Genomic DNA, 26,480 nt, shown 5'->3' with positions numbered 1-26,480 from the left:
TTCTACTCTTGCCTCCCCATTGACTAAATTGACGCAGAAGGCAATTAAGTTCTAATGGTCAGATTCTTGTGAATGGAGTTTCCAGGAATTGAAAGCAAGATTGACTACGACGCCGGTGTTTACTCTACCAGAGGGTATAGATGGATTTGTAGTATATTGTGATGCTTCAAGAATCGGTCTTGGGTGTGTATTAATGCAACATGGGAAGGTGATAGCTTATGCTTCTAGGCAACTAAAGAATCATGAAAAGAACTATCCAACACATGATTTAGAAGTTACGGCAGTGGTATTTGCATTGAAAATTTGGCGTCATTATTTATATGGGGTCTATGTGGATATATTCACGGACCATAAGAGCCTTCAATATATTTTCAAATAGAAGGAATTGAATCTGAGGTAGAGAAGATGGCTTGAATTACTCAAGGATTATGACATTGATATTTTATACCATCCGGGGAAGGCTAATGTTGTGGCGGATGCTATTAGCCGAAAATCTATGGGTAGCTTAGCACACTTGGAGGCATATCATAGGCCATTGGCCAAAGAAGTTCACCGATTGGCTAGTTTGGGAGTTCGTCTTGCGGACTCTAGTGAAGGAGGGGTAATTGTGCAAAATAGGGATGAATCATCACTTGTAGTAGAAGTTAAAGAAAAATAATACAACGATCCATTGTTGGTGCAATTGAAAGAGGGGATTCATAAATATAAGACCAACGCCTTTTGTCTTGGCATGGATAATGGTACACTAAGGTACCAAGGGCGACTATGTGTTCAAAATGTGGATGCTCTCCGTGAAAGAATTTTGACTGAAGCTCACACTACTAGGTATTCCGTGCACCTAGGTTCTACAAAAATGTATCACGATATTAAGAAAGTCTATTGCTGGAATGATATGAAGAGGAATGTGGCAGACTTTGTGGCAAGCTGTCCAAATTGTCAGCAAGTGAAGGCCGAACACCAAAGGCCAAGTGGGTTGGCACAGAACATAGAAATTCTAATATGTAAATGGGAAATGAATAATATGGACTTTGTGGTAGGATTACCGCGCACTCCACGCAAGTGTGACTCAATTTGGGTGATTGTGGATTGACTCACGAAGTCAGCACACTTTTTGCCGGTTAGGTCTACCAACACAGCGGAGCAGTATGCTTAGTTGTATATCAAAGAAATAGTCAGGTTGCATGGAACCCCAGTTTCCATCATTTCTAATCGGGGAGCACAATTCACTTCTAATTTTTGGAAGAAATTTCAGCAAGGTTTGGGAACTCAGGTGAATCTTAGTACAGCCTTTCACCCGCAGACTAATGGGCAGGCAGAGTGGACTATTCAGACGCTTGAGGATATGTTGCGCGCTTGTGTTATAGACTTCAAAGGTAGCTGGGATGATCATTTACCACTCATAGAATTTGCATATAACAATAGCTATCATGCTAGTATTCGAATGACACCGTTTAAGGCTTTATATGGTAGGAGATATAGATCTCCCATTGGGTGGTTCAAAATTGGGGAAGCAGATTTGATAGGGCCAGACCTTGTGTATCAGGCTATGAAAAAAGTTAAAATCATTAAGGAGCGGTTGAAGACTGCTCATAGTCGTCAGAAATTCTATTCGGATGTTCGTCGTAGGGATTTGAAGTTCAAAGAAGATGATTGGGTATTCATAAAAGTTTCTCCCATGAAAGGGGTAATGCAATTTGGTAATAAAGGGAAATTGAGTTCGAGGTATGTTGGACCATAAAAAATCATTCAGAGGATCGGTGGCATACAAGCTTGAGCTACCACCTGAGATGTCATTAGTACACCCGGTGTTTTATGTGTCTATGTTAAAGAAAGTAGTTGGAGATCCGACACTCATTGTTCCGGTTGAGTGTGTTGAGGTAAATGAGAAATTGTATTATGAAGAAATTCCTGTTGCCATTCTTGATAGGCAAGTCCGAAAGTTAAGAAATAAAGAAATTATATCCGTAAAAGTACTATGGCGAAACCAACAGGTTGAAGAGGCTACTTGGGAGGCCGAGGAAGAAATGAAGAAAAAGTATACTTATTTGTTTGAATGACCATGTATTTATAAAGTTGTGATCTATGAAAAAAATATTCTAAGAGTTACTTTATATGAATTATGTATGATTTACATTTGATGTTAAGAGTGTCCCGTTCTGGTAATATAATTGCATGTGAGGCCATAGTTGGTGTTGTTTTGTATTATGTTACGTCGTTGGCATACGTATATGTTGTTAGGATATGTTTCTGGGGCTCTGTGACAGGTGGATTGGCCTAGTTACAAAGGAAACTCTGGCAAAATGTTTGGAAATTTAGGGAGTTAGTCAAATTTGGGGTTGCTGGTATGTGGTATGAAAAAAAAACTGAGTTGCATAAGATGCTAATAACAGAATTTGACCCTCATTCGAGGATGAATGATCCTAAGCGGGGGAGAATGTAATACCCCAAAAAATTTCAAAGTACTTAAGTGTAAGGCCTGGTCAATTTTGTAAAGAAAATAATGTTTCATGGTGCCGGACTAGGCTTACGTGTTTGAGGATTATAGAAATTCTTAGCGGCGAGCTTGCTCACCGCGACTCGGACTTTTTGGGTTAAACAATGCACAGGAAAGTAAAGGAAATTTTTTGCCGGAAAAGTGTGTTTATGCGGTCCATTATGCGACCGCATAATCACTCTGCGGGCCGCATAATGGCCGCAGAAGTGAGCAGGAGAGGGCTATTGTAGAAGCAGCTATGCGGTCGACTATGCGACCGCATAACTGTTATGCGGTGCATTATGCGGCCGCATAACAATTATACGGACCGCATACACACGCAGTTCTTTTGGCTATTTTGTAACCAATTATGCAACCGATATGCGGTCCGCATAACCATTATGCAGTCGCATATGCGACCGCAGAACCTGTTCCGGAGGTTCATTTTTGGGTTTTTAAAATCTGACCCTATTTTATTAAATACACTCTTTGGGTCATTTTTGAGCTATTATCTGACATTTTAGAGTGAGAGAGGGTGCCCTAGAGTGAGAAGATGTTCTCCAATAATTGTTCTTCAATTCTTGCCCAAGTTTTGGAAGATTGAGAAGGAAAACTCACTAGGTCTTCATCCTAGAGGTAAGATTCTACACCCTAACCCTCAATTTCAAATTTTGTGTAGGAATGGATAATAAGCAAGATAATTTCTGGGCAAGAGGGTTGGTTATTTTACATGCATGTGTTATCAAGGGGTGTAGAAAGATTGTTGAGCTAAAAATGGTAAAGGTTGGGTTATGGGATGATGGAATCCTCCATAAAAGGATCTTGAAACCTTAATGCACATCTAGTGTTTGATAAAATGCTCAAATAAGCTAGAACCATGATCATCTTCCTAATTTTGGTTTAATTTGTTATATTTCTAAAATAGATTGAAGTTGCTAAGAATTTCGGAACATTTAGAGTGTAAGAAAGCTCAAGTGAGGTATGTTGGCTAAACTCTTTTTTTTTAGAGTTGGAATTCTCATTATCCTTGTGAGTTCCAAGATGTTGATTATAAATCGAGTATTCTGATAAGTTTTGTGATGAAGATATATGTTCAATTCGTATTTCAAATGCTTTTATCATATTGCACTATAAATTGAGGATGTGTCCCAAACTATGGATTACGTATCCACGTGTTATAATTTCTAGTCGTGATTTATGTGAAAGGTATTATGCCAAGTTGTGTAGAGATTGTGATTGTGATACACCTCCACCCGTATACATTGGGATGAGGCGGCATGATCGCTTTGTGTGGAGATTATGATATAGAGATTGTGATTGTGATACACCGCCACCCTCATATATATATTGGGGTGAGGCGGCATGACCACTTTGTGTAGAGATTATGATATTGTGGGATTGCACCTCCACCCGCTTACATTAGGGTGAGGCGGTACGACCGCTTTGTATATAGTTTTGGTATTGTTGTGGCACCACCACCCGCATACATTGGGGTGAGGTGGAATAGCCTCTTTGTGTAAGTTCTTAGTACTGTGGTTATATATCCACCCTCATACATAAAGGTGAGGCGGTAGGGCCGCTTGATTAGAGTTGTGGTATTTTACGTACACCTCCACCTGCATACATCGGGTGAGGCGGCGGGGCCGCTTTGTGTGAAGATGGTTACATAGGATCTCATCTTAAATCCTATAAATGTTATTAATAACTTTTAATAAGCTTGCTATGGTTGAGACAATTATCTATATTATTCTATTGCCACTGATTCATCATAATTATCTTGTATTTCTAAATTCTTAAATTGGTGTTTAGTTTTCATACTAGTACTATTCGACGGTACTAACGTCCCTTTTGCCAGGGGTGCTACATCTTTAAATGGATGCAGGTGGTTCCACAGCAGGAGACATTGATCAGTGATAGCAATACACCTTCTTCCCAGCTGACTTGGTGAGCCGCACTTCATCCCGGTGTCATGTATCTTTTGTTCTTTATGTATTATGGTTGAGGTATAGCCGGGGCCTTATTGCCGGCACTATCATTGTACTCTTATTTATCTATAGAGGCTCCGTAGACATAGTGTGGATTGTGTATTGGTACTGGGAAAGACAAACTATGCTATTTTGTGGTTGTATTACTTGTCCATTTAAGACTTTAAAAATGGTGAAACGTATGGTAAGAAATTAGTAATTGCAGACACGACCACTTTATTGTTTAATTAAGGAAAACATATATTCTCTTTATTCATGAATGAGTTTGGGTAGAAGAAATCTAACAGGCTTGCTTGGTCGGGTTCACTCGGTTGATCAAGAGATTGATTCTATCATTGATTACCAGGCTAGGCGAAGACAAAGGCAAAAAACCACTGCTATATTCCTCGTCCATTAGAATGGGAAATCATTAGAAGAGGCCATGTGGGAACAATATGAATACTTGTGGAAATTCAAAGATAATATACAAGAGTTTATGCAACAGCATTGCGCACTGATCGTTGCAACATTAGGTGTGGCGGAGTGTGATGACCTGCCATATCATTATGCCACATAGGCTCCATTTGGCATATCTTAATGCCATGTGAAAGCTTACATATGAAGAAAGCTAGCACTTGCGGGAAGACTCTAGAGAAATATGGACATTTTCCTTGGAAAACCCTAGATCCTTATGGATTTGCTAGGAAAGTCCTTAGAATCTTCTAGCTTTGTAGAGAATTCTAGAGAAAGCCCTTATCTTGTAAATATCAGGGACTTGTGCAACAATTAATACTTACTCACTAGCGCATTGGAGATTAGTATATAAAGGGGGCCATTCATTTGTAACTCACCAAGCAAAACAATAAGTTCTCTACGATACAAAAAGCTTCTTTGGCAAAATTCTCTTGTCTTTCTTCTCTAACATTCCCTTAGCAATCTTGAGTGTAGTATTTTAGGCTGACTTAGCATAGTAAAATCGTGATGAAGTTCTGCAAGAATGTGAGTGAGTTGTCAAGTGTTATGTTAGATATAAGTGTCAATGATGAAAAATAATATATTACTATGGTGTAGGATCACGAGAGATAAAATGAAGGATTCAAGCAAATCTATCATTCAAGTATGGAAGAAGTTAAGAAAGGAAGAAGTAAAAGAATCGAGGCAAAGATATGTCAACGGAAGCAAGTAAGGAAGATTAATGATTGAAGCGATAATGATTGAAGGACTAAGATTTCACGCTGCTCTGATTGCTGGAGATATGCGTCAATAAAGGAAGGATTAAGATTTCTTGCTGCCCTGATTGCTGAGGATATGCATCAACAAAGGAAGGTTATCAATCCCATGAATCAAGGAATAGCTTAAGGAGAATTTATAAAAAATCTCCTTTCGAATAAGGAAATGACCGACATTCATGGATCGTCTATGGAAGCCCGGTATTTATTCTTGGAATGAATCGCAACAGATTCAATTTTGAGAATCAATTCCCTTGGGACTGCAAATCTCTTCAACGGTCTACCAAAGATTCGCCAAAGCCAAAAGGCTCAAATATAAAACAAAGTGTGTCAACAGAGCAGCACATACTTTGAGAAAATCACTATAGATCTACTGTGTAATTAGTGAGAGAAGAAAGAGAGAAAAACACTAGTGAGGCATTGTATCAAAAAACGAGAAGTGACATAGTGATTAAGTTGTTGGTGTAAAGCTACATCAACTCTCTTGTATCGAGAAACTTTAAATACTGAAAGCGAACACCCTTGCAACCCAAGGGGACTGGACGTAGGATTCACATTGAATCCGAACCAGTATAAAAAATCATGTTGTCTTTAATTCCTATATTTTATTTTTGCTTTATTTATATTTTGTTCTTACATTCAGTCGACTATTAGTTAACTAGTCAACTACTTAGGATACAAAACAAAATTGACAATTCACCCACTAGTGTACTTTCAATCGATATCAGAGTAGGTCTTACACTTTTATCATTTGCTTAACAGCTAGTGAGAAAAGATCATATCAAACCAAGTAATTATTAGAGCACTCTTTCAAGAAGGGACATCACAAGTAAGGCCACGATACTTCAATGGACAATATTTCTCCCACTGGAAAGTACGCATGAAAATTTATGCAAAATCATATGATATCAAAGTATACATGTTATCAAAAAGGGAAACTATCCACTGCCAGCAGCAGCTCAATCACCCGCTGATCGTAAAGATATAGATGAATACACAGACGAGCAAATGGGTGTCATTCAAGTTAATGCTAAGGCACGAAACTTGCTTTATAATGCTATAAGTGGAGAAGAGTAAGAGAAAATTTCAAGCTGTGATACCGCCAAAGAAATGTGGGACAAACTGGAAGTTACTTATGAAGGAACCAGCAAAGTGAAAGAAACTCAGATAAACCTGTTGGTTCATGATTATGAACTATTTCAGATGAAAGAACGAGAATCCATTAAGGAAATATTTGCAAGATTTAGCAAAATCATTGGTGATCCGAAAGCTTTTGGTAAACCTTACTCAATTGATAATCAAGTTCAAAAAATCCTGAGAAGTTTGCCTACCACATGGAAGACAAAAAATACTTGCACTCGAATCTCAAGATCTAGACAAACTTTCATATGATGAATTGCGAGGAGATCTCATAGCATTTGAGAAAACCCATCTCAAGAAAACGCGTCAAGAAGAAAAGAAGAAAACAGTTGCTTTCAAAACTACAACTGAAGGACCTAAAAATGATATTGATAATGATCCAGAAGCTCTTGAAGAAGAAATTGTCATGGTATCAAGAAACATGAATGGATTGATGAGAAGATACAGAAACATAAAAAAGGGAAGCATGTCATCCAGAAGAACCAGGTAATACAATGAACAAGACAAAAATGATAGAACTGCTTTAAATGTGGAAGGTATGGACATGTTCAAGCTAAATGACCTGATCTTAAAAGAAAAGTCTCCAGAGGGTTCAACAAAAACAAATTCTTTGGAAGCTGGAGTGATGAATACAGCTTAGAACAAGAGGAAATAGCAAACTCGTGCCTCATGACTATTTTGAAAAATGGTATGAACAAATATTCTGGTTTTTGGACTGATGAAGACACATAAGATGATGAAAGCAAAAAAGACACTGAAAATTATTTTATGGAACGAGGTGAAATAAGCGAGGAACACCATAGAAAGAGTCGCAAAGGAAAATGGTATTTAGACAGTGTGTGTTCCAGTCACATGACGGGTGACAAAAATTTGTTCAAAGAAGTTACAAAAATAAATGGAGGAAGTGTAAAATTTGGTGATGATTCAAAAGGAAAAATAGTTGGCACCGACACAGTTCCATTCAGCAATAATTGTGATATTACAGAAGTATACCTTGTAGATGGACTCAACTATTAACTCTTGAGTATAAGTCAGCTATGCGATTCAGGGTACGAAGTCAAATTCAAGAAAACAGGATGTGCTATTGAAGATGAGTCAGGTAAAACCATACTTCCAAGAAAAAGGTATGGAAATGTTTATATTCTTGATGGCATTAAAAATATAGATAGTCATATCTGTTTAGCATCCATATCTGATGATCCATGGTTGTCAAATAAAAAACTTGGTCATGCAAGCATGCATCTAATTGAGAAACTCTCCAAGCATGATTTAGTTACTGGCCTTCCCAAACTCAATTTATCTAGAAATCATGTATGTGATGCATGTCAGATTGGTAAACAAAATAGAAACTCTTTCAAAACCAAGGACATTGTTTCTACGACCAAGCCTTTACCATTGCTTCATATGGACTTATTTGGATCCACTAAAACAGCCAGTATTGGAGGTAAATGGTATGCGTTTGTTATTGTTGATGGCTACTTACGTTTTACATGGGTAATTTTTTTATCTAATAAAGATGAATCTTTGAATTTTTTTGAGATTTTCTATAAAAGAATCAAAAGAGAAAAGGGGAATCTCATCACAACTATCCAAAGTGACCATGGAGGAAAATTCAAAAGCAGATCCTTTGAAAAATTTTGTAATGATCAAGGATATACTCACAATTTCTCAGCTCCAAGATCACCCCAACAGAATAGAGTAGTTAAGCGAAAAATTCGAATCCTACAAGATATGGCCAGAACAATGATATTAGAACATTCATTGCCAAATCACTTTTGGGTAGAAGTAGTAAGCACAACTTGTCACATTCTCATTAGATGTCTCATAAGACCCATATTGAAGAAAACACCATATGAGTTATGGAAAGGCAAACGGCCCAATATAGGCTACTTTCATTCATTTGGCAGTAAGTGCTTCATCCACAATAATGGTAAGGACAACCTTAGAAAATTTGATCCAAGGAGTAATGAAGGTATTTTTCTTGGTTACTCTGTTAATAGTAGATTAGAGTTTATAACAAACGTACTTTATCTGTAGAAGAATCAGTGCATGTTATATTTGATGAAAATAACACTACGATCGAGAAAGGAATCTTTTCAGGTGATGAAGATAGCAGCCAAGTAGCATCACAAGCAAGCAAGTCATAAAAGTCGACTGATAGCACAGATGCAGTCAGAGAGTCGGTTAGTGAACCTGCTAGTAATCAACCTGAACCACAAAAGGAGTCAACTACTCCTGCAGTTGGAACGCGTCCAAATGAGTGGAGAAGCGAACCAGAATATCCTTAAAAGTTTATCATAGGGGATCCTAATGAAGGAATGAAAACCAGGGGAGCTCTTAAGAAAAAGGCAAATGTAGCACTTATATCTCAAATCGAACCAAAGAAAGTTGAGAAAGCCTTAAAAGACTCCAGCAGGGTACAAGCCATGCAGGATGAACTCACTCAATTTGATAAGAATCAAGTCTGGGAACTGTTACCTAAGCCAGCAAATGCTGCCATTGTTGGAACCAAACGGGTTTTTAGAAACAAGTTGAACAGAGATGGAAAAGTAATCCAAAACAAAGCCAGATTAGTAGCTCAAGTATATTCACAATAGGAAGAAGTCGACTATGATGAGACCTTTGCTCTGGTAGCACGGTTAGAGTCAATACGAATTCTTCTTGCATATGCATCCTTTAAAGACTTTAGACCTTTTTAGATGGATATCAAAAGTACTTTCTTAAATGGCTTTATTGATGAGGAGATGTATGTAAAACAACCTCCTGATTTTGAAGACTCACAATTTCCTTACCATGTGTATAAGTTGACTAAAGCTTTGTATGGACTCAAATAAGCTCCTCGAGCCTGGTACAAAAGGCTTAGCTCATTCTTATTTGATCATGGATTTACAAAAGGTAAAGTAGATACCACATTATTTATCAAAAGATCATTAGGAGGTAACCTCATTATTCAAGTCTATGTTGATGATATTATTTTTGGAAGTGCTAACTCTCTTTTGTTCAAGGAATTTGCTAATCTCATGCAAAGTGAGTTCGAAATAAGTATGATGGGAGAACTCATATTTTTACTCGGACTTAAAATTCAACAATCTGAGGAAGGAACTTTTATCTATCAGACCAAATAAACAAAGAAATTAATTCAAAAGTTCGGCATGAGCAGTGCTAAAGCAATTGTTACACCAATGAGCCTATAAAACAAGTCTTGACAAAGACGAAAAGGGAAATCCAATGGATGAAACGAAATATCATGGAATGATTGGCTCCTTACTTTATCTAACTGCTAGTGGACTAGATATTATGTTCAGTGTGTGTAAATGTGCCATGTTTCAGTCAGCTCCTAAGGAATCGCATCTGACAGCAATAAAGAGAATAACACATTATCTCATCGGAACTGTTTCGTATAGACTATGGTACCCACGATCTAACAATTTTAAACTTGAAAGTTTTTCAGATGCTGATCTTGCAGGTGATAAGGAAGACAGGAAAAGCACCAGTGGAATATGTCAATTGCTGGGAAAGGCATTAATATTCTGGAACAGTAAGAAACAAGGCTTAGTTGCATTATCCATAACTGAGGCAGAGTATAATGCCATTGGACAGTGTTGTGCACAATTACTTTGGATGTCTCATCAACTGAGTGACTATGAATTATCTTTTAAACTTATTCAAATATTTTGTGATAATTATAGTGATATATGCCTCTTAAAGAATCATGTGCATCATTCTAGGGCTAAACATATAGATATTAATCATCATTTCATCAGAGATCATGTCATTAAGGGAGATATAGAATTATCTTTTGTTAGCACTATTGATTTACTAGCAGACATTTTTAGCCTTTGCTTGAGGATAGATTCTGCACTTTGAGATAAGTACTTGGCATTATTTCGCTCGATCATAAAAATTAGGACTTGTGTGTTATTTCTAATTCCTGTATGACTAACTCCAAGGTAGACCTCTTGAGTTCTCTAGATTCAGACCTCAATTTCTGGGATAATCCTAATAAAGATTTCTTCATTGCCCTAAAAGAGAAGCCTATTGCCCATGGCAGAGTAATCGATCTTGACGACATGGAGGCCCTCAAATGTAAGGTAAAGGATCTGTTCGATTTTTAAGGATGGTCAAATTTCCTCTCTTTACCCCCTCCTAAAGTCTATGAACCTCTTGTGAGGATGTTCTATGCCAATCTCCATTCTAACAAGCCTGATACGTTAGAATCCCTTGTTCTAGGAAAATGCATCTTTCTTAATTGTGATTTGACTCAGTTTTTCAGTGTAAGTGCTCTAGTTTCCCAATATTTTCAAAAATACCTGGCTTGAATACTTTTAAATCATTTTTGATCAAGACAAGCGTTGTATAGTCGAGTGTCCCTCTAATTCCCTCCCTAACCAGTTAGGTCCCAGTGATGTTAGTTTTGAAACCCGAGTTCTGGCCCACATTGTAGCAACTACTCTTCTTCCTCGCACTGGCTCATTCTCCACTTTCTCTCAACGAGATACTTTTCTTGTCTATTGTCTAGCAACCAAACTTAAAATCAAGCTGTCCTTATGGGTTATAAATTTTATGGTTGAAAGTGCTGATGACCCCACCAGTCTATCATATGATATGGTTATCACTCATCTATTGGAAGCCCACAACATTTCTATCTCAGAATACCCTTTTATCTCTGTCATCAAATCCTACAACTCAAGAGCCTTTGCCAGCATGGGGTATGTGTGTGTTACGGGTTCCTGAATAAAAAAAACAGGAGGGAGAAATCAAGAATGTTCATCCTCATTCAAAGGTCAAAGTCTCTAGTTCCCATCATGGTGTAAGTGATCCTGATCTTGTAGAAAAGTTGACTGCCATTGACAATAAGATGACCATCATCAAGGACCTTCTTGTTGCAACTCAATCAACTATTGGAGACATTCATGCCATCTCCAAAGAGACATGGTCCTATGTTTCAAAGATAAGGGTCAAAATTCTCAAGTTAGCAGAAAATGCAGACAAAGCCTTCAAGGAAATAGATGACAGGATTGATAGGGTGTCAGTTTCAACAAATGCCAGCTTTGATCGTCTGAAGGGGGAGATTTGCAACACTCTCACTTATTTCTTGCGTCGTTAGTTGTGGATGTTTTAGACAATATTGTTTTGTTGTTTTGGACTAGTTCACCTGTCGTTGGGTGTTTTTTCTTTTTTTGCTAACTCTGCATGCCTATAACTGCCTATATTTGCCTAAATCGCTTGCCTCTATCTGCAATGTTATATTGTTTTTTATGTGTATATCCCCTCTTTGCTGATTCCAAAGAGGGGGAGAAAGGTTAAATTATAGTGCAGGATAAATAGCAGAACATTTTGAGGGGGAGTCGACTGCAGTATATAAGTTTACAAGTACAGGACAAACATCTGCACCTTTTGAGGGGGAACCGACTTCCACACCATGGAAGCCAACTAAGAAGTCAACTACAGCAAAAAAAGCATCGACTATAACAGGGAAGTAAACAGCTTTTATATGTTATTTTGTCATCATCAAAAGGGAGAGATTGTTAGATATAAGTTTCAATGATGAAAAATAATATATTACTATGGTGCAGGATCACGAGAGATAAAACGAAGGATTCAAGAAAATCTATCATTCAAGTATGGAAGAAGTCAAGAAAGGTAGAAGTAAAATAATCGAGGCAAAGATCTGTCAATGGAAGCAAGTAAGGAATAATAATGATTGAAGCGATAATGATTGAAGGACTAAGATTTTCCGTTGCCCTGATTGCTGAAGATATTCGTCAATAAAGGAAGGATTAAGATTTCTTGCTGCCCTGATTGCTGAGGATATGCGTCAATAAAGGAAGGCTATCAATCCCATGAATCAAGGAACAACTTAAGGAGAATTTATAAAAAATCTCCTCTCGAATAAGGAAATGACCGGCAGTCATGGATAGTCTATGGAAGCCCTGTATTTATTCTTGGAATGAATCGCAACAGATTCAATTCTGAGAATCAATTCCCTTGGGACTGCAAATCTGTTCAACTGTCTGCCAAAGATTCGCCAAAGCCAAAAAGCTCAAGTATAAAACAAAGTGTGTCAAGAGAGCAGCACATACTTTGAGCAAACCACTATCACTCCTTTTATTCTACTCCAAACAAGCATCGTAGTTCACCCTAGATCTACTGTGTAATTAGTGGGAGAAGAAAGAGAGAAAAATACTAGTGAGGCATTGTATCAAAAAGCGAGAAGTGACATAGTGATTAAGCTGTTGGTGTAAAACTACATCAACTCTCTTGTATCGAGAAACTTCAAATACTGAAAGAGAACACCCTTGCAACCCAAGGGGATTGGACGTAGGATTCACATTGAATTCGAACGAGTATAAAAATTCTGATATCTTTAATTCCTGCATTTTATTTCTGCTTTATTTATATTCCGTTCTTACATTTACTCGACTAATTAGTAAACTAGTCAACTATTTAGGGTATAAAAAGAAAAATTGATACTTCATCCGTCTTGTACATTCATGACGCACGTGCGCTTAGTTCAAGACTAAGGACGAAACAAAACAGAGAAGAAAGAAAGGGGAGGACATGCATAAAGTTATAAGCTATAGCACTGAATTCATCGCGGACGTGCGTGCTATAAAGAAACAGGAAGAAATAAAAGATATCCAAGCACGTGCTAGAGAAACAAAATAAGATTCGCAATGCACGACTACAACATCGATGTTACATTTCTTTCTTTGGTGTGGAAATAATATGTTAACTTTTGATAGGACGCAAGTGCGTAAGTTAAAAAGAAGATGCTATATATTTAGTGTATTAGTAGTTCTATTACAAAAATGAAGATAATGTTAAATCCCATTAATGATATTTGCAATTACATTTCCATTTTCAATTTCAAATTACTATAAGAAGAGTATTCGTCAAGGAAAGACGTGTTGTTTCTAATCCTAGACGGAAGAGAATTGGAGTACGTAATCCACACTCTGGCATGCATGCATCCACCTGAAAATTACAAAATTTCGGATGGGTGTTTTAACCTTTTCTTGAACTATTCCTCGTAGTATGAAACAACAAAAAATCAAATCATCCATTCAGTTATAGACGAATTGGCATCCATCATAACCTGTTGAAGGAAGAAAATGAAAACCATTAGGAGTCTGGCAAAATGGTTGTCTGACAAAAGAATAGTTTTATTTTGACTTTGCTTTTATAGTGAGTAAAATTCAATTGTTTTAATGTTGCAATAATTTCGTAGGAACTCACTAGGATCGACTGTGACAAGCATGGCCGTGCCTCCAAATTCACAAGTGCCACCAGCCACCTTAGTTCTCTGCCAGTAACTATTGAAGGCATAAGAGGCGTGCGCAAATAAAGTATTGGGCTGAAAGCATGATCCACTGGGATTAATCTGGTCACAATCTGCTCCAGATGCACATGCATAATTCATGGCTTCTTGAATGATTGGGTCTGGAACTGACGGCTTTGCCACACACCATAGAGCCATGGCCGGCGCTATGTGTGGCGGTGGAGGCACCACCGGAGGTGGGTAAATCACTGGTGGAAGAAAAACCCCAGTGGGTGGGCTAATTGGAACATAATAACTTGGTGGGCTGGGCTCGTAATAATAAGGTGGGCTCAGAATGGGTACTGTTGGGGTTGGAACAGTTGTTGTGGGAGGACTAGGTTCAAAATATTGGGGTGGGTTGGGAATTATTATAGGAGGAAGATATTGTTGGGGTGGGCTAGGGATGATAGTGGATGATGGGCTTGGAGGTAGATTTACAATTGGGCCTCCTCCACTTGGTGGAGGTTGAAGAGTGAAAGGTGAAGGTGGATTAAGACAGAAAGGAGGGGTATCTGGAACTGGAGGAAGAGAATCATAAGGTGGCAAATTGAAGGGAGAACTGACACCATAAGGTCCTGAATTGGACGAATCCTCTGAAGATAAATACACGTCGAAGCCATTGATTTCTGATGATTCAATAATGTCTTCTGAACTTTTTGACACTAGTAGCGGGCCGTTATCCCTTCCACTTAATTTTCTAGCATCTGCATTCACACAAATACAAATAATGCAGTAACTATTTAGCAAAAAAATAAAATAAAAAAATGCAGTAAGTACGTAAAAATGTCAACACAATTAATAGATATAGGGCGGCTCGGCATAATATGGGACCTAAGGAGAAAATAAAAAGTGTGGCCTTAATTTTTTTTAATTATTTTTTTCTCTTATAATTTATCAAAATCTAAAGATGTTATAATCAATTTTAATTATTGCCAATGTCTAATCAATTTGTTTAATCTCTCTTGTGTTATCCTGTTGAACTTTATTGATTTAGTTTTGAAAATATTTTTCAACCTAGGCAACTGATATAGAAATTGTTAACGATAATTGAATTAACACCTTTTACCTGATTGAGTTTGCCAATTAGAGTATTCTTCTACTTGTACAATTTCTCTTAACACTTTTAATTCTAAATATAAGTTAAAACAAATAATATTGTAGTAACTACTATATTTCAAGAGTCATTCAAAGTTAAGGACTAATTTTAGTAGTTACTTATCAAAGTAGCTTGAAAAATGTCTACAAAGACACTCAAAGAATTAAGAAAACTTTTTCTAAACTAACATAGTAAGAAGATCAATTTAAGTTGGGACGAGTTAAAGTCAGAAAACAACTAGTAACTACAATCTAAGTTTGTAAAACTTTAAGCTCTAACTACTTTAACCAAATAATTTAAAAATTCTATCAATAGTGCATAATTATTAAATATTCTATTTATTATTTATAGATTTTGGGGACCTAAGTTTTTTGGGAGCCGCCATTGCCTTAGTAGCCTTAGGCTCCAGCTGGCCCTGAATAGATATGGAGAATGTTTATCCGAAAGTAAAATAAATGCTTCTTTTCAAATGCGCGTTGTTAAACTTTTACCAGGAAATAACCTTCTTTATTTTGAAGGCGAAAGTCAGTGAAGTAAGGTGACAAGATAACCTGTTTTTGAAGAAAGCATATACCTTAGGCCATTACAATATCATAAAGGATTTTGTAGGTAATGAGTGGAATGTGCATACCATTATTTACGATGAAGAAAGCTGCAAAACACAGAAGAAGGCTTAAAACGTATAGCATTGAGTGATGATGAGATGGAGTTTTCATGATCCCCTCCTCTATTATTGGTGATATCAAAACGTAGGGATGTCGGGATGTCTTATCTGTCTCTCCCGGAAAATAAATATTTCAAAGATTTTAAGAGAGCTATGGCTGGTAATGACTCTTGAGCTAATATTGAACTGGTTTCACTTATTAGTTATTTAGTAGCAACAGCAGCAAGAGCTAGAAGCAAGAAGTTTTAAAGTGGTACTGACTAATATATAATACCTCATATCTGGAAGATTAGATTCTTTGATTGCCTTGGATAGATGTGTGATTGAAGAAATGCAAACACGATAGGAAAAAAGTGTAAAGCGATCATAATTCCAATGTGATCTTTCTTCAAATATTTGTAGTTTATAAGTAGGCTTGTAATTGTGCGTGTCAGGGTATGTTTATACGCCAATATAATTGCCAAAACTAATAAGGCATAGATGCTTGCCTTGACATCCCAAAAAGACCCCCAAAGTTCGACTTTTATTTTGCTTGCTTTCTACTCAATTGCTCTCCTTTTCTTTCTTTATACATCTCAAACTATAGGTGACCAAAAGAAAATACCCACTCCTCCATCCAAAAGAGGGAAAAGGGAATGCCATATTCCTTTGATCATGTCTCATGCATGGAGATCATATTTTTAATATACGTTGGTGATCACTTGATCCATGGTCAAGTTGCACTACTAGAAAAATGGCAAAATCCGTCCACAAAATTCCGACCGAAATCGGTCGGAAAATACACCGACCGAAATCGGTCAGAAAATAAGTAAATTGGTCGCAAAAGTCAAAAATAATATTTCTCACAACGGAAACAGTGGTCCCACAACAATATATACAAATTTCGACCGATATCGGTCGGAAATTAGTCAATATTTGACCAAGACCTGGTCATACTTCATATTATCTAATAAAACAAATTTAATTAAAATTTTTCAAATATACCGACCGAAATCTGTCGGTATATTTGAAATTATTTTTTCCGCCCAAGGAAATTGGTTTTTTAATATAAAAAAAATTATGTATATATTTAATTTAAAAACTGAAATAATATTTAATTAAATGTTTCTGACTGAATTCGATCGGTTTTAATTTTAAATATCTTAAAATATTAATTTAATGAAGAAACCGACCGCATTCGGTCGGTTTTAGTCAATTTATATAGCTTTTAAATAAATAAAATTTAATACATAGTTGATATATGTGTGTTTGTGTATTTTTTAAAATTACTTTTATATGAACACTATATCCTATCTGTGTATGTATATATACATATATGTACATAATATTTAACTACTATAACTTAAAATTAATGTTTATAATATTATATAATTAATAATTTTCTATCTTCTAAATAAAGGGTCGCTACAAGATTAATGTGGAGGAGTACACTCAGAGTTTGCCACCGAATGAGTAAGGCGAGCGACCACCCCTTTCAGACGAAGAAGCGCAGAGGATATGGTTGGATGTTGTCGGTGGTCCTAAAAAGGGGATATCATACGGCCTTTCAGAGTTATCATTTCGGCGCTACAACGCTGGATTGCAAGGTATAGGGACTTCCGCCCAAGGCGAGGTAATTGATAGGTCGACTCTCTCGTGTATAGAGAAGAAGATCGTAAAGCTGACAACAGAGCTTGAAGAGACAAAGGCTAGATAGCAAAAGAGAGATGAACAATTTGATACCCTTCAAGTTCAGCTTGAAAAGAGGGACCAACAATTTAATCTCCTTAAAGGTCTGTTGGCCAATCTTCTTGCTAGTGGTGCTTTTCCCATTCTCCGGTCTCGTGAGCCTTCCCCAGATGCTAATCTTTCTCGTCGTGATCCTTCGAACCATGCCGACGATGAAGCTTCTAGTAGTGAAAATGGAGATGATGCAATACAAAACACTCATTGAATGATGTGTATTGCTAAACAAAGTCTTGAACTTGTGAATATTTAGTTGGGAATAGTTTTGAATGATGATTGTATGGTTGATATTATTTTATTATTGAACATTTGTATAGTTGTTGTTGTGGTTGGCGTTGTTATTATTAGCGTTGTGGTTGTTATTAGCGTTGTTGTTGGTTAATTGTTATTGTTGTTGTGATTATTGTTGGTTAATTGTTGTTGTTGTTGTTGGTTAATTGTTGTTGTTGTTTGTTAATTATGGTTGAATGGCAGCAATGTAATGTTGCCATTATAGGATGGATATTGGTTGTAATTGGCAGGTGGTATAGCTTAAAAGCAGGCATATTCTGCCCGGTTTTTACCCAGAAAACCGACCGAAGTCAATCGGAAATCTCATTTTTTTTTCAGAAATACAATATTTCCGACCGAGTTGGGTCGAAAATTTCAAATGAATTCTGCAGAATCTTGAAATTTCCGACTGAAGTCGGTGCGAAATGTCTTATTAAATTTATTTATTTATTTAGAATACCGACCTATTTTGGTCAGTTTATTACAATTTATAAATAAATATAAAATTATAATATATTTAAAATTCCGATCGATGTCGGTCGCTATTTGAAAAATAAAAAAAATTTAATTAATACCGACCGATTTCGGTCGGTATATTTATCTATGTTGTCAGTCAACGCGTTGAAATAATCGATCGTTTTCGGTCGGAAAATTTCTACCGATTTCGGTCGCAACACCTTAGCGACCATTATTGTTCCGACTAATTAAAAGCGATCGGAAATCGATCGCTTTTCCTCAAATTTCGACCGATGTCGATCGGTTGTCTCGGACGAAATTAGGCAGTTTTCTAGTAGTGTTGGTTAACATTTAGCATGTTTTATAATAAAAGAAATGTATGTTATCATCTTACAATGTGTTTTAACACATAATGTGGTCAAATGCTTACCAAAGGGACTCATAACAGAAGTTCTTACACTCGTCATCCTATTTTGATGTGAAAGTGTTTGACTAGATACAAATTTAATTATATTGAAAAAGAAAGAGTTTTGAGATAACTGCTCTAAAATATGATATTGGCATTTTTGTGGCTATAAAATCAAGGCATAAGGTTGCAACAAAAATTTTAAAATAAAATATTTTTAATATAGAAATATATAGTAATTCTTATCGAAACACACTAATTAATTGAAGTTGTCACATTTATCTTCTAACAAATATCTTTCCAACTAATTCAGTAACTTGCAATCGAAGTAGATTATAATAATAACTAATACGTTAGTTATATTAGTCTTAGTATATCTCTCATCATTTACCTACACTATCTAAGTTTTTACTTTTAGATTTTTCAGCATTCACAATGCGTCTATCCCAATATTGTCTCGTACTTCTAATATATTGGTTTTATTTTGGTTTTAATATTAGTAATACCTCTACAATAATTAATAAAAAATTCTACATACAATTTTGTAATGCTCCGCAAGTTTCTAAGTATTTTTTATTCGTATTAAGCTTTGATTAAATTTACTGTCTTGTTGATAATGCATGTTCAGAGTTAAATATGAGGCTTCATTTTGGTTGGGAATGATGATATGTACTTGGGTATGAATTGGAAGCGATTTGGGGTTGATACCATCTCAAAAAAAGATGATATTTGGTGATTAAAGTTATTGAGGCTACAGGGTAAGCAAACCATAGCAAAACGAACTGACTTTGAGCCAACGAAGGCGGCTTGAGTTATTGAAAGATTGCGATTGCACTATCCTCTATCATTCAACCGACGCGAATATAGTCGCCGACATCATAAGTAGGAATCACTGAAGGGGAGTCTTGGCGTAATTGGTAAAGTTGCTGCCATGTGACCAGGAGGTCACGAGATCAAGCCGTGGAAACAGCCTCTTGCAGAAATGAAGGGTAAGGCTGCGTACAATAGACTCTTGTGGTCCGGTCCTTCCGCAGACCCCGCGCATAGTGGGAGCTTAGTGTACCGGGCTGCCATCCTAAGTAGGAACCATAGAAAGTTTAGCTCACCTAACGGTTGTGTAGAGTCCATTAGCCAAAGTTAGTAACAAATTGGCAAACCGGAAGATTTGTTTTTATCATACGAGGAATTGGGAGTTGATGGCTTGTATGCTGGCACATAGTCGTCTTTAGTGGAGCGTGTTAAAAGCTAAAAAATATGAGAATACTTACTTGCTCAAGCTAAAGGAGGGTGTCCATAACGGTGAAATAATCTCTTTCTCTATTGGTGGTAATTGGGTGTTAAGGGTGAATTTATCGTCTGTGTGTTGGGTATCAATGGAGCTAGATGTATCAAGACTTGAAAGAGCATGTTGGTAGAAGAACATGAAGAGAGACATCGCAGGCTCTATGTTCAAGTGTCTCAATTATCAACAATTTAAAGTCGAGCACCAAAGGTCTGGCAGATTGGCTTAGTGCACTTGATATACAGGAATGGAAATGCGGGAGGATCAACATTGATTTTATGAATAATTTACCTCGCATAGGAAGCATGGTTCTATATGTGTGATCACGGACCAACTCACCAGATCGGCACATCTTTTACCGATCAAGACAGCTTACTCGGCAGCCTAGTGGCATAAATCTATCTAAGAAAAATAGTCATGCTAAGTAGAGATATCAGTATCGATCATCTCACGCAGGAGTACACAGTTCATTGCGCAGTTTTGGAAAGGGTGTCACGAAGGCCTAATTGGTACCAAAGTTAATTTGAGCACATCTTTCCTTCATTACATAGATGTCCAGTCTTTGTAGACCATTTAGGTTCCCGAGGAAAAGTTGAGAACATGCACTATTAATTTTGACGAAAACTAGGACAAATGCTTGCCCTTGTTGGAGTTAGGAGGAGTAACTCGGCCAAAGAGGTGACTTAGGAAGCTTTGAAAGACGTGCTTTCAAGGTGCCCACATCTATTTCAGATCTCCGTTATGACTAGAAATACACTGGGGGTGAATGTCCTTAAAGAGAAAGAATATAATGCCCCACAAGTTATTATGCATTTTCTTACTTTGTTCTAAGCTATGTCACTACAAAAAATCGGAATTATTGTGACGGTTATATTACGGCAATTTCAAATAACCCCCACAAAATCTAATTAAAAATGGCGTTTTATCAGCCGTAAGATTAAATTTTTTTATAGCGGCGGTTATTTCGTATTGCGGCGGTTAGAACCGTCGTAATGTTTTAATCATAACATTTTAACTATTCCCTCAATAAGTTTTAATATTTTCCCCTCACAATTTGAGAATCCCTCCAGAATTCCCCCAATTCCCTCCCTCCATAGGTCTCGTATCTCTTTCCCCCAATTTCTATTTCCCCCAATTCCTTCCCCCGATTCATTCTATTTCCCTTAATAGGCAACGAACTCCCAATTTTCTAACTTTAGATTCTTCTATTTCTCCCAATCTGTTTCTGTGGCTTAGAAGAATCGAGATTCAAATCAGAAATTCATTTAGCAGCTTCAATAATCTTCAGGTAATGAGGCATATTTAGTACCAAAAGTTCTTTTCTTTTTATTAGGGTTCATGCATGTAGCGATTTTCCCCAATTCTGTTCTAATTTTTTTCCTCGGTCCGATAATCTATGATTCATTCAGTCAATTAAATATATAACATCCAAAATAGTAATCAATGACTAGAAAAAAGGAAAACAGAATGACGATTGATATTATTAGAAAACATTAATGTTCTAATGGTTTCAGTACTTCTTTCTTTTATTTTTGAGTCCATTTTTTGTTATTTTTCTGTTCATTTAGTTTGGTATTTCTTTAAAGTTTTGCTGCTTTGTTTGGTATTTCGATTGCATGCACTTATTTTTATATTTTAAGTTGTTGTTCTTGCTAATATTAACCTAAATATTATATATGGGCTTGATAGGTAGCCGGGAGATAAAAAAACTGCTGGTGAATCTATTGGGATCGAGGTCGACAATAAAACATTTGATAGGTATAACCTTTTTCAGTTTAATTTTGTCCTTTCTTTTGAGCAGATTTATTTTTATGGAAAGGTAGATTGATAATTTCTTTTTCCACTAGCGGATTAGCAGATCTTTATGCTATAATAGGTTCAACTAATTTATCAAACGGTTACCAATTGTATAGGTAGAAAGATATGTCATCCACCTGTAAGAATCTGAAGTAGTAAGTTAACAGTTTGACACTGCGTATGAGCAAACGTTTTGAGAGAAAAACTTAGTTCAAATTAAGTGGATATATTCACTAATTATTGTAGGTTGCTACATGTAAAGCTTCTGATAGTTATGCCCTAATTCTAATGGAAGAAGTAAATATTTTCTATCTGCACTTTTATAACATAAGAGGCTTCTCATTAGGTAATTTCTTTAACTAGTTATACTGGCTGCATCTTGCTCTTAGGGCATTATCTTTATTCACACACCAAGTCTGAAAATAGGAGCTTATTTTTTACTCTTAGGGCATTATTTTTTACTTTTATTCACAGACCAAAACTATTTTTTGTTATCTTATGAAATGATGTTATTTCACAGGTTATGTTTTTCACATATAAGCTTTTGAACTTTCTTTTCAGTTTTGATATTGTGATGTTATCTTATGTCTTCCTTTCTAGCCATGCCAATTGATAAATCTTGGATTAGCAAACCACGAAACACACCTGAATATGCAGATGGTCTAAGACAATTTTTCTTTCCAAAATGTGGTTTTAACAAGTGGCAAAGAAGAGATATAGTTGAAGAGCACCTGATTCTTAAACCTTTCCCAAAAAACTATAAATTTTGGTATTGACATGGTGAAGAATCAAATGCAACCGTGCAACAAATTTCTCAGAGCACCCATGTCATAGAAGATAATTTACAGCCCCAAGATCCAATGGAAATTATAATTAATGATGCGTTTGGGTTCACCAGAAACAATGTCAACGAGCTTGGTGTGTCTTCTAATCATATAAATAGAGAAGAAATATTTGATGAAGGGCACATTGAGGGGCATACTGAAGATTATATAAAGTTCTATGAATTGGTCGAAGATGGAAATCAACCATTATACGAAGGATGTACGAAGTATTCCAAATTGTCCTTTCTAATCAAATTGTATCATATAAAATGGCTTTGTCGAATGACTGACAAAGCGATGAACATAATATTAGAATTGTTAAAAGATGCCTTTGAAGATGTCAAGATTCCTGATTCTTTTTATGAGGTCAAGAAAACCATCAACAAACTTGGTCTTAATTATACCAAGATACATGCCTGCCCAAATGATTGTATGTTATATTTTGGCGAAGATGAAGGCTTGCAAGAATGCAAAAGATTCAAGACATCTAGGTGGAAGGATAATAAGAAGAAGTAGCCTGCAAAGATAATGCGCTACTTTCCACTAAAGCCAAAGTTGCAAAGATTGTTCATGTGCTCTAAAACTGCCGAGTCTATGAGATGACATTCTTTAGAGGGTAGCCACGATGGATTGATGAGGCATCCCAGGGATTCTCAGGCTTGGAAAACTTTTGACTTGCTTCATCCTGAATTTACTGCAGATCCTCAAAATGTACGGCTAGGCCTATCTAGAGCTAGTGACGGTTTCAATCCTTTTGGAGCAATGGCAACTAACATAGTATCTGGCTAGTGGTACTTATTCCATACAACCGTCCTCCTTGGGAGTGCATGAAACAAACTTCATTCATACTCTCAATGATCATTCTAGGAAAACAAATGTCGGACAATGACATAGACGTGTATTTACAACCTCTCATCCAAGAGTTGAGGGAATTGTGGTACGATGGAGTGCAGACATTAGATTCTTCAAAGAATGAAATATTTAAAATGCGAGGAGCATTTATGTGGACAATTAGTGATTTTTCTCGGCTTCGTACATTATCTGGATGGAATACATACATTCAGTTTGCTTGCCCCACATGTAACTTTGATACAGACTCTTGCAGATTGAAGCATAGTAGAAAGTGGTATTTTATGGGTCATCGTCATTTTTTTGGAAGCGACCGTCGGTTTAGATTGCAACATGTTCGTTTTAATGGGAAAATCAAGCAACGGGAGCCACCAATTGCATTATCAGGGTCAGACATCTTGAAACAAGTGGAGAGCATTAATGCTAATTTTGGAAAAGTACCAGTTTTGCATGATAAAGGTAAAAGAACTCGAAGACACACTGTTAATGAAGATAGATTGAGACAGCGCAGAAAGATGGGCATATTTTTTTATCTTCCTTACTGGAAAATGAACTTGTTACGTTATAATCTAAACCTTATGCGCATTGAGAAGAATATGTGTGAGAATGTGATATACACTTTACTCAATGATTCTGAAAAATAAAAAGACAATATTAAAGCTAGGAAGGATCTTAGAGAAATGGGTATAAGGAAGGAACTTTGGGCAGATGAGAATGAAAGCTATCGTCCATCTTTGTTTACTATTTTAAATACAAAGAAAGGTGTATTCAAGAAAGATATATTTTTGCGGAGCTTAAAGAATGTCAAAATGCCTGATGGATATGCGAGCAACATTTAAAGATGTATCGACTTGAAACAACAGAAGCTCTTTAATATGAAGAGTCATGTTTTTCACATTCTCATGCAGCACTAGTTACCAATTGCCATACGAAATATTTTACCTGACAAAGTGACGGTAGTGTTAATATAGTTGAGTTTGTTCTTCCGAAAACTCTGTCCCAAAAGCCCAATAGACCTTGATAGGCTTCAATATCGATATTTTCTCACAATGAATCACTTGGAAATGTTATGCCCTCCAGCGTTCTTTACCATCATGATTCATTTAACTTGTCATCTAGATGGTGAAGCAAACCTTGGGGGATCGCAACAGTGTCGATGGATGTATCCTATGGAGAGGTAAAAGATTTTTTATTGCTTAATTGGAGTTTATTTTTTAAGACAAAGATGTTAAATTGTAATCGTTAACTAACCATTGATTTTTTGTTTAGGTATTTGGGACATTTTAAGTCCTATGTGCGAAACATGTCACAACTAGAAGGTTCCATGGCTGAAGGATACCTAGTTGAAGAGGCTCTCACTTTCTGTTCTCAGTATTTTGAAGGGATTGAGACAAGAATTAATAGGCCTCGTCGTGTTGATGATTATCCGGAGGATAGAGGCTCGACGAACTCATCTAGCATTTTTTCACCTGTTGGTAAAGGAGTAGCAACAAAAATATTTGATTTGTCACCTATAGTGAAACGTCAAGCACATCGATATGTGGTACTAAATTGTCCACAAGTCATGTCGTTCATTGAGTGAGTATTTAATGCAAATCTAAATAAACCTTATATTAAATATGTAGAACTTACATAAATGATTAATATTTGTATCACCATTTCATGTAGTTAATTTAAAGATCATGTACGAATGCGTTGGAATGGTCGAAAGCCTACTAGTACGGAAATTGAGAAGATAGTTAATAAAGACTTCATTGATTGGTTTCCCCAAAAGGTTTGTTACAAATGTATTAGAATTTTACAAATTTAAAACTATGCCTAACATATTTTTTTAATTCTTATTTCAGATTGTGAACCCAGACATTTCGAATACTGTATCAGATTACCTAAAGTTTTTAGCAGATGGTCTAACACCACATGCTAGAAGGTTTACATCATTTAATATCAACGGGTTCAAATTTCGGACTTCAGAGCGAGAGGATGGATTGAAAACTCAAAACAGTGGAGTATTTTGTACTTCATCCACATCTTGTATTGCTAGTGGCGCTGATAGAAACCTAAGGCAAGCGGATTTGCCATATTATGGCAAATTAGAAGACATCATTGAACTTAACTACTATGGTCGATTTTGGGTTACACTATTCAAGTGTAAATGGGATGACACAACTAGGGATAGGGGGTTTAGAATAGATGCATGTGGATTTTCTTCTGTTAATTTTTCACGATTGATTCATACTAGCGATCATGAAGAGGATGGTCCATACATTGAAGCTTCACAAGCTCAAATGTATATTATGTGGACGATGAGGTGAATAAATGTTGGAGTATTATTGTTTACTTGAAACCAAGAGACTTATATGATATGGGAGGAGAAGGAGATAATGAATTTCATGAGAATGAGTCATTCCCAGTACAAGATTAGATCAACACTTTGGGGATGTTAATGATCTCCTTTTGTGTAGGGAGGATGAAACTGATAAAATATTAAGTGATCGCGATATTGAAAATGAGATTGGCGAAGATGAACATATTTGAAGAGTCATTGCTAGCCCTTTTCACATTTTAGAAGGAAGCATCTTAATATATTTTCGTTTCAAAATTAGTTTAGATTATAGATATGACCTTTTTAGGCCCGATCGGTTAGGCCATCTCATTTGAGACATTACCTTCTTCAGTCAATCATCTCACATCGTACTTCTTAATAATTACACAGTCATTCTTGGCACTTGGCTGTATTTCATAGTTTCACTTTTCTTTTTCACATTCAAATATCATTATCACTATCAACATCAATAGTGCTTCCCATTCAAGACATTAATTCATATATGAGCAATTTGGAAAATCTTAGGCACATAGAGGCCTTTCATACAATTTGGCATAACAACCTTTATTTCGATCTTGACATGAAGTTTTAACATTCCTAACACATATTCCACATTTTGAACATATTCTCAAATGGAAAGATGACATGATGAAGCATTTAG

The 26,480-nt window shown here is 36.4% G+C and overlaps 4 protein-coding genes across 8 annotated transcripts; 3 read left to right on the top strand and 1 right to left on the bottom strand.

The window, feature by feature from the left end:
* The first annotated feature begins 9,124 nt into the window (after positions 1 to 9,124).
* Positions 9,125 to 9,640, top strand: LOC138893831 (uncharacterized mitochondrial protein AtMg00820-like). The gene is made up of 2 exons (XM_070178495.1): positions 9,125 to 9,388; positions 9,506 to 9,640. The coding sequence occupies exons 1-2, from the start codon at positions 9,125 to 9,127 to the stop codon at positions 9,638 to 9,640; spliced, it is 399 nt and encodes a 132-aa protein (XP_070034596.1).
* Positions 9,641 to 10,034: 394 nt separating this feature from the next.
* LOC138893830 (secreted RxLR effector protein 161-like) lies at positions 10,035 to 10,673 on the top strand. The gene has a single exon (XM_070178494.1). It carries the CDS (start codon positions 10,035 to 10,037, stop codon positions 10,671 to 10,673), a length of 639 nt encoding a protein of 212 aa, XP_070034595.1.
* A 2,891-nt stretch (positions 10,674 to 13,564) lies between these two features.
* Positions 13,565 to 16,292, bottom strand: LOC104093224 (proline-rich extensin-like protein EPR1). The gene is made up of 3 exons (XM_033655372.2): positions 15,855 to 16,292; positions 14,046 to 14,831; positions 13,565 to 13,905 (listed from the first exon to the last, which is right to left on the bottom strand). Exons 1-3 carry the CDS (start codon positions 15,937 to 15,939, stop codon positions 13,874 to 13,876), a joined length of 903 nt encoding a protein of 300 aa, XP_033511263.1. The 5' UTR covers positions 15,940 to 16,292; the 3' UTR covers positions 13,565 to 13,873.
* Positions 16,293 to 21,006: 4,714 nt separating this feature from the next.
* LOC104093225 (uncharacterized) lies at positions 21,007 to 26,158 on the top strand. 5 transcript variants are annotated; one of them, XR_685595.4, is made up of 6 exons: positions 21,007 to 21,314; positions 21,716 to 21,784; positions 22,481 to 24,673; positions 24,766 to 25,074; positions 25,165 to 25,270; positions 25,344 to 26,158. XR_685595.4 is itself a non-coding variant. In XM_070177290.1 (6 exons), exons 5-6 carry the CDS (start codon positions 25,187 to 25,189, stop codon positions 25,806 to 25,808), a joined length of 549 nt encoding a protein of 182 aa, XP_070033391.1. In that variant the 5' UTR covers positions 21,051 to 21,314; positions 21,716 to 21,784; positions 24,577 to 24,673; positions 24,766 to 25,074; positions 25,165 to 25,186; the 3' UTR covers positions 25,809 to 26,158. The 5 variants fall into 5 exon arrangements, 3 of the variants coding, with proteins under 3 accessions (XP_070033391.1, XP_070033392.1, XP_070033390.1); XM_070177290.1 differs by having other exon boundaries at positions 21,051 to 21,314; positions 24,577 to 24,673; XM_070177289.1 differs by having other exon boundaries at positions 21,053 to 21,314; positions 24,616 to 24,673.
* Positions 26,159 to 26,480: the final 322 nt, after the last annotated feature.

Source organism: Nicotiana tomentosiformis, chromosome 6 (genome assembly GCF_000390325.3).
Source record: "Nicotiana tomentosiformis chromosome 6, ASM39032v3, whole genome shotgun sequence".
In the NCBI taxonomy this organism is placed as follows: Eukaryota; Viridiplantae; Streptophyta; class Magnoliopsida; order Solanales; family Solanaceae; genus Nicotiana; species Nicotiana tomentosiformis.
This window is presented reverse-complemented; position numbering and strand designations above follow the sequence as displayed.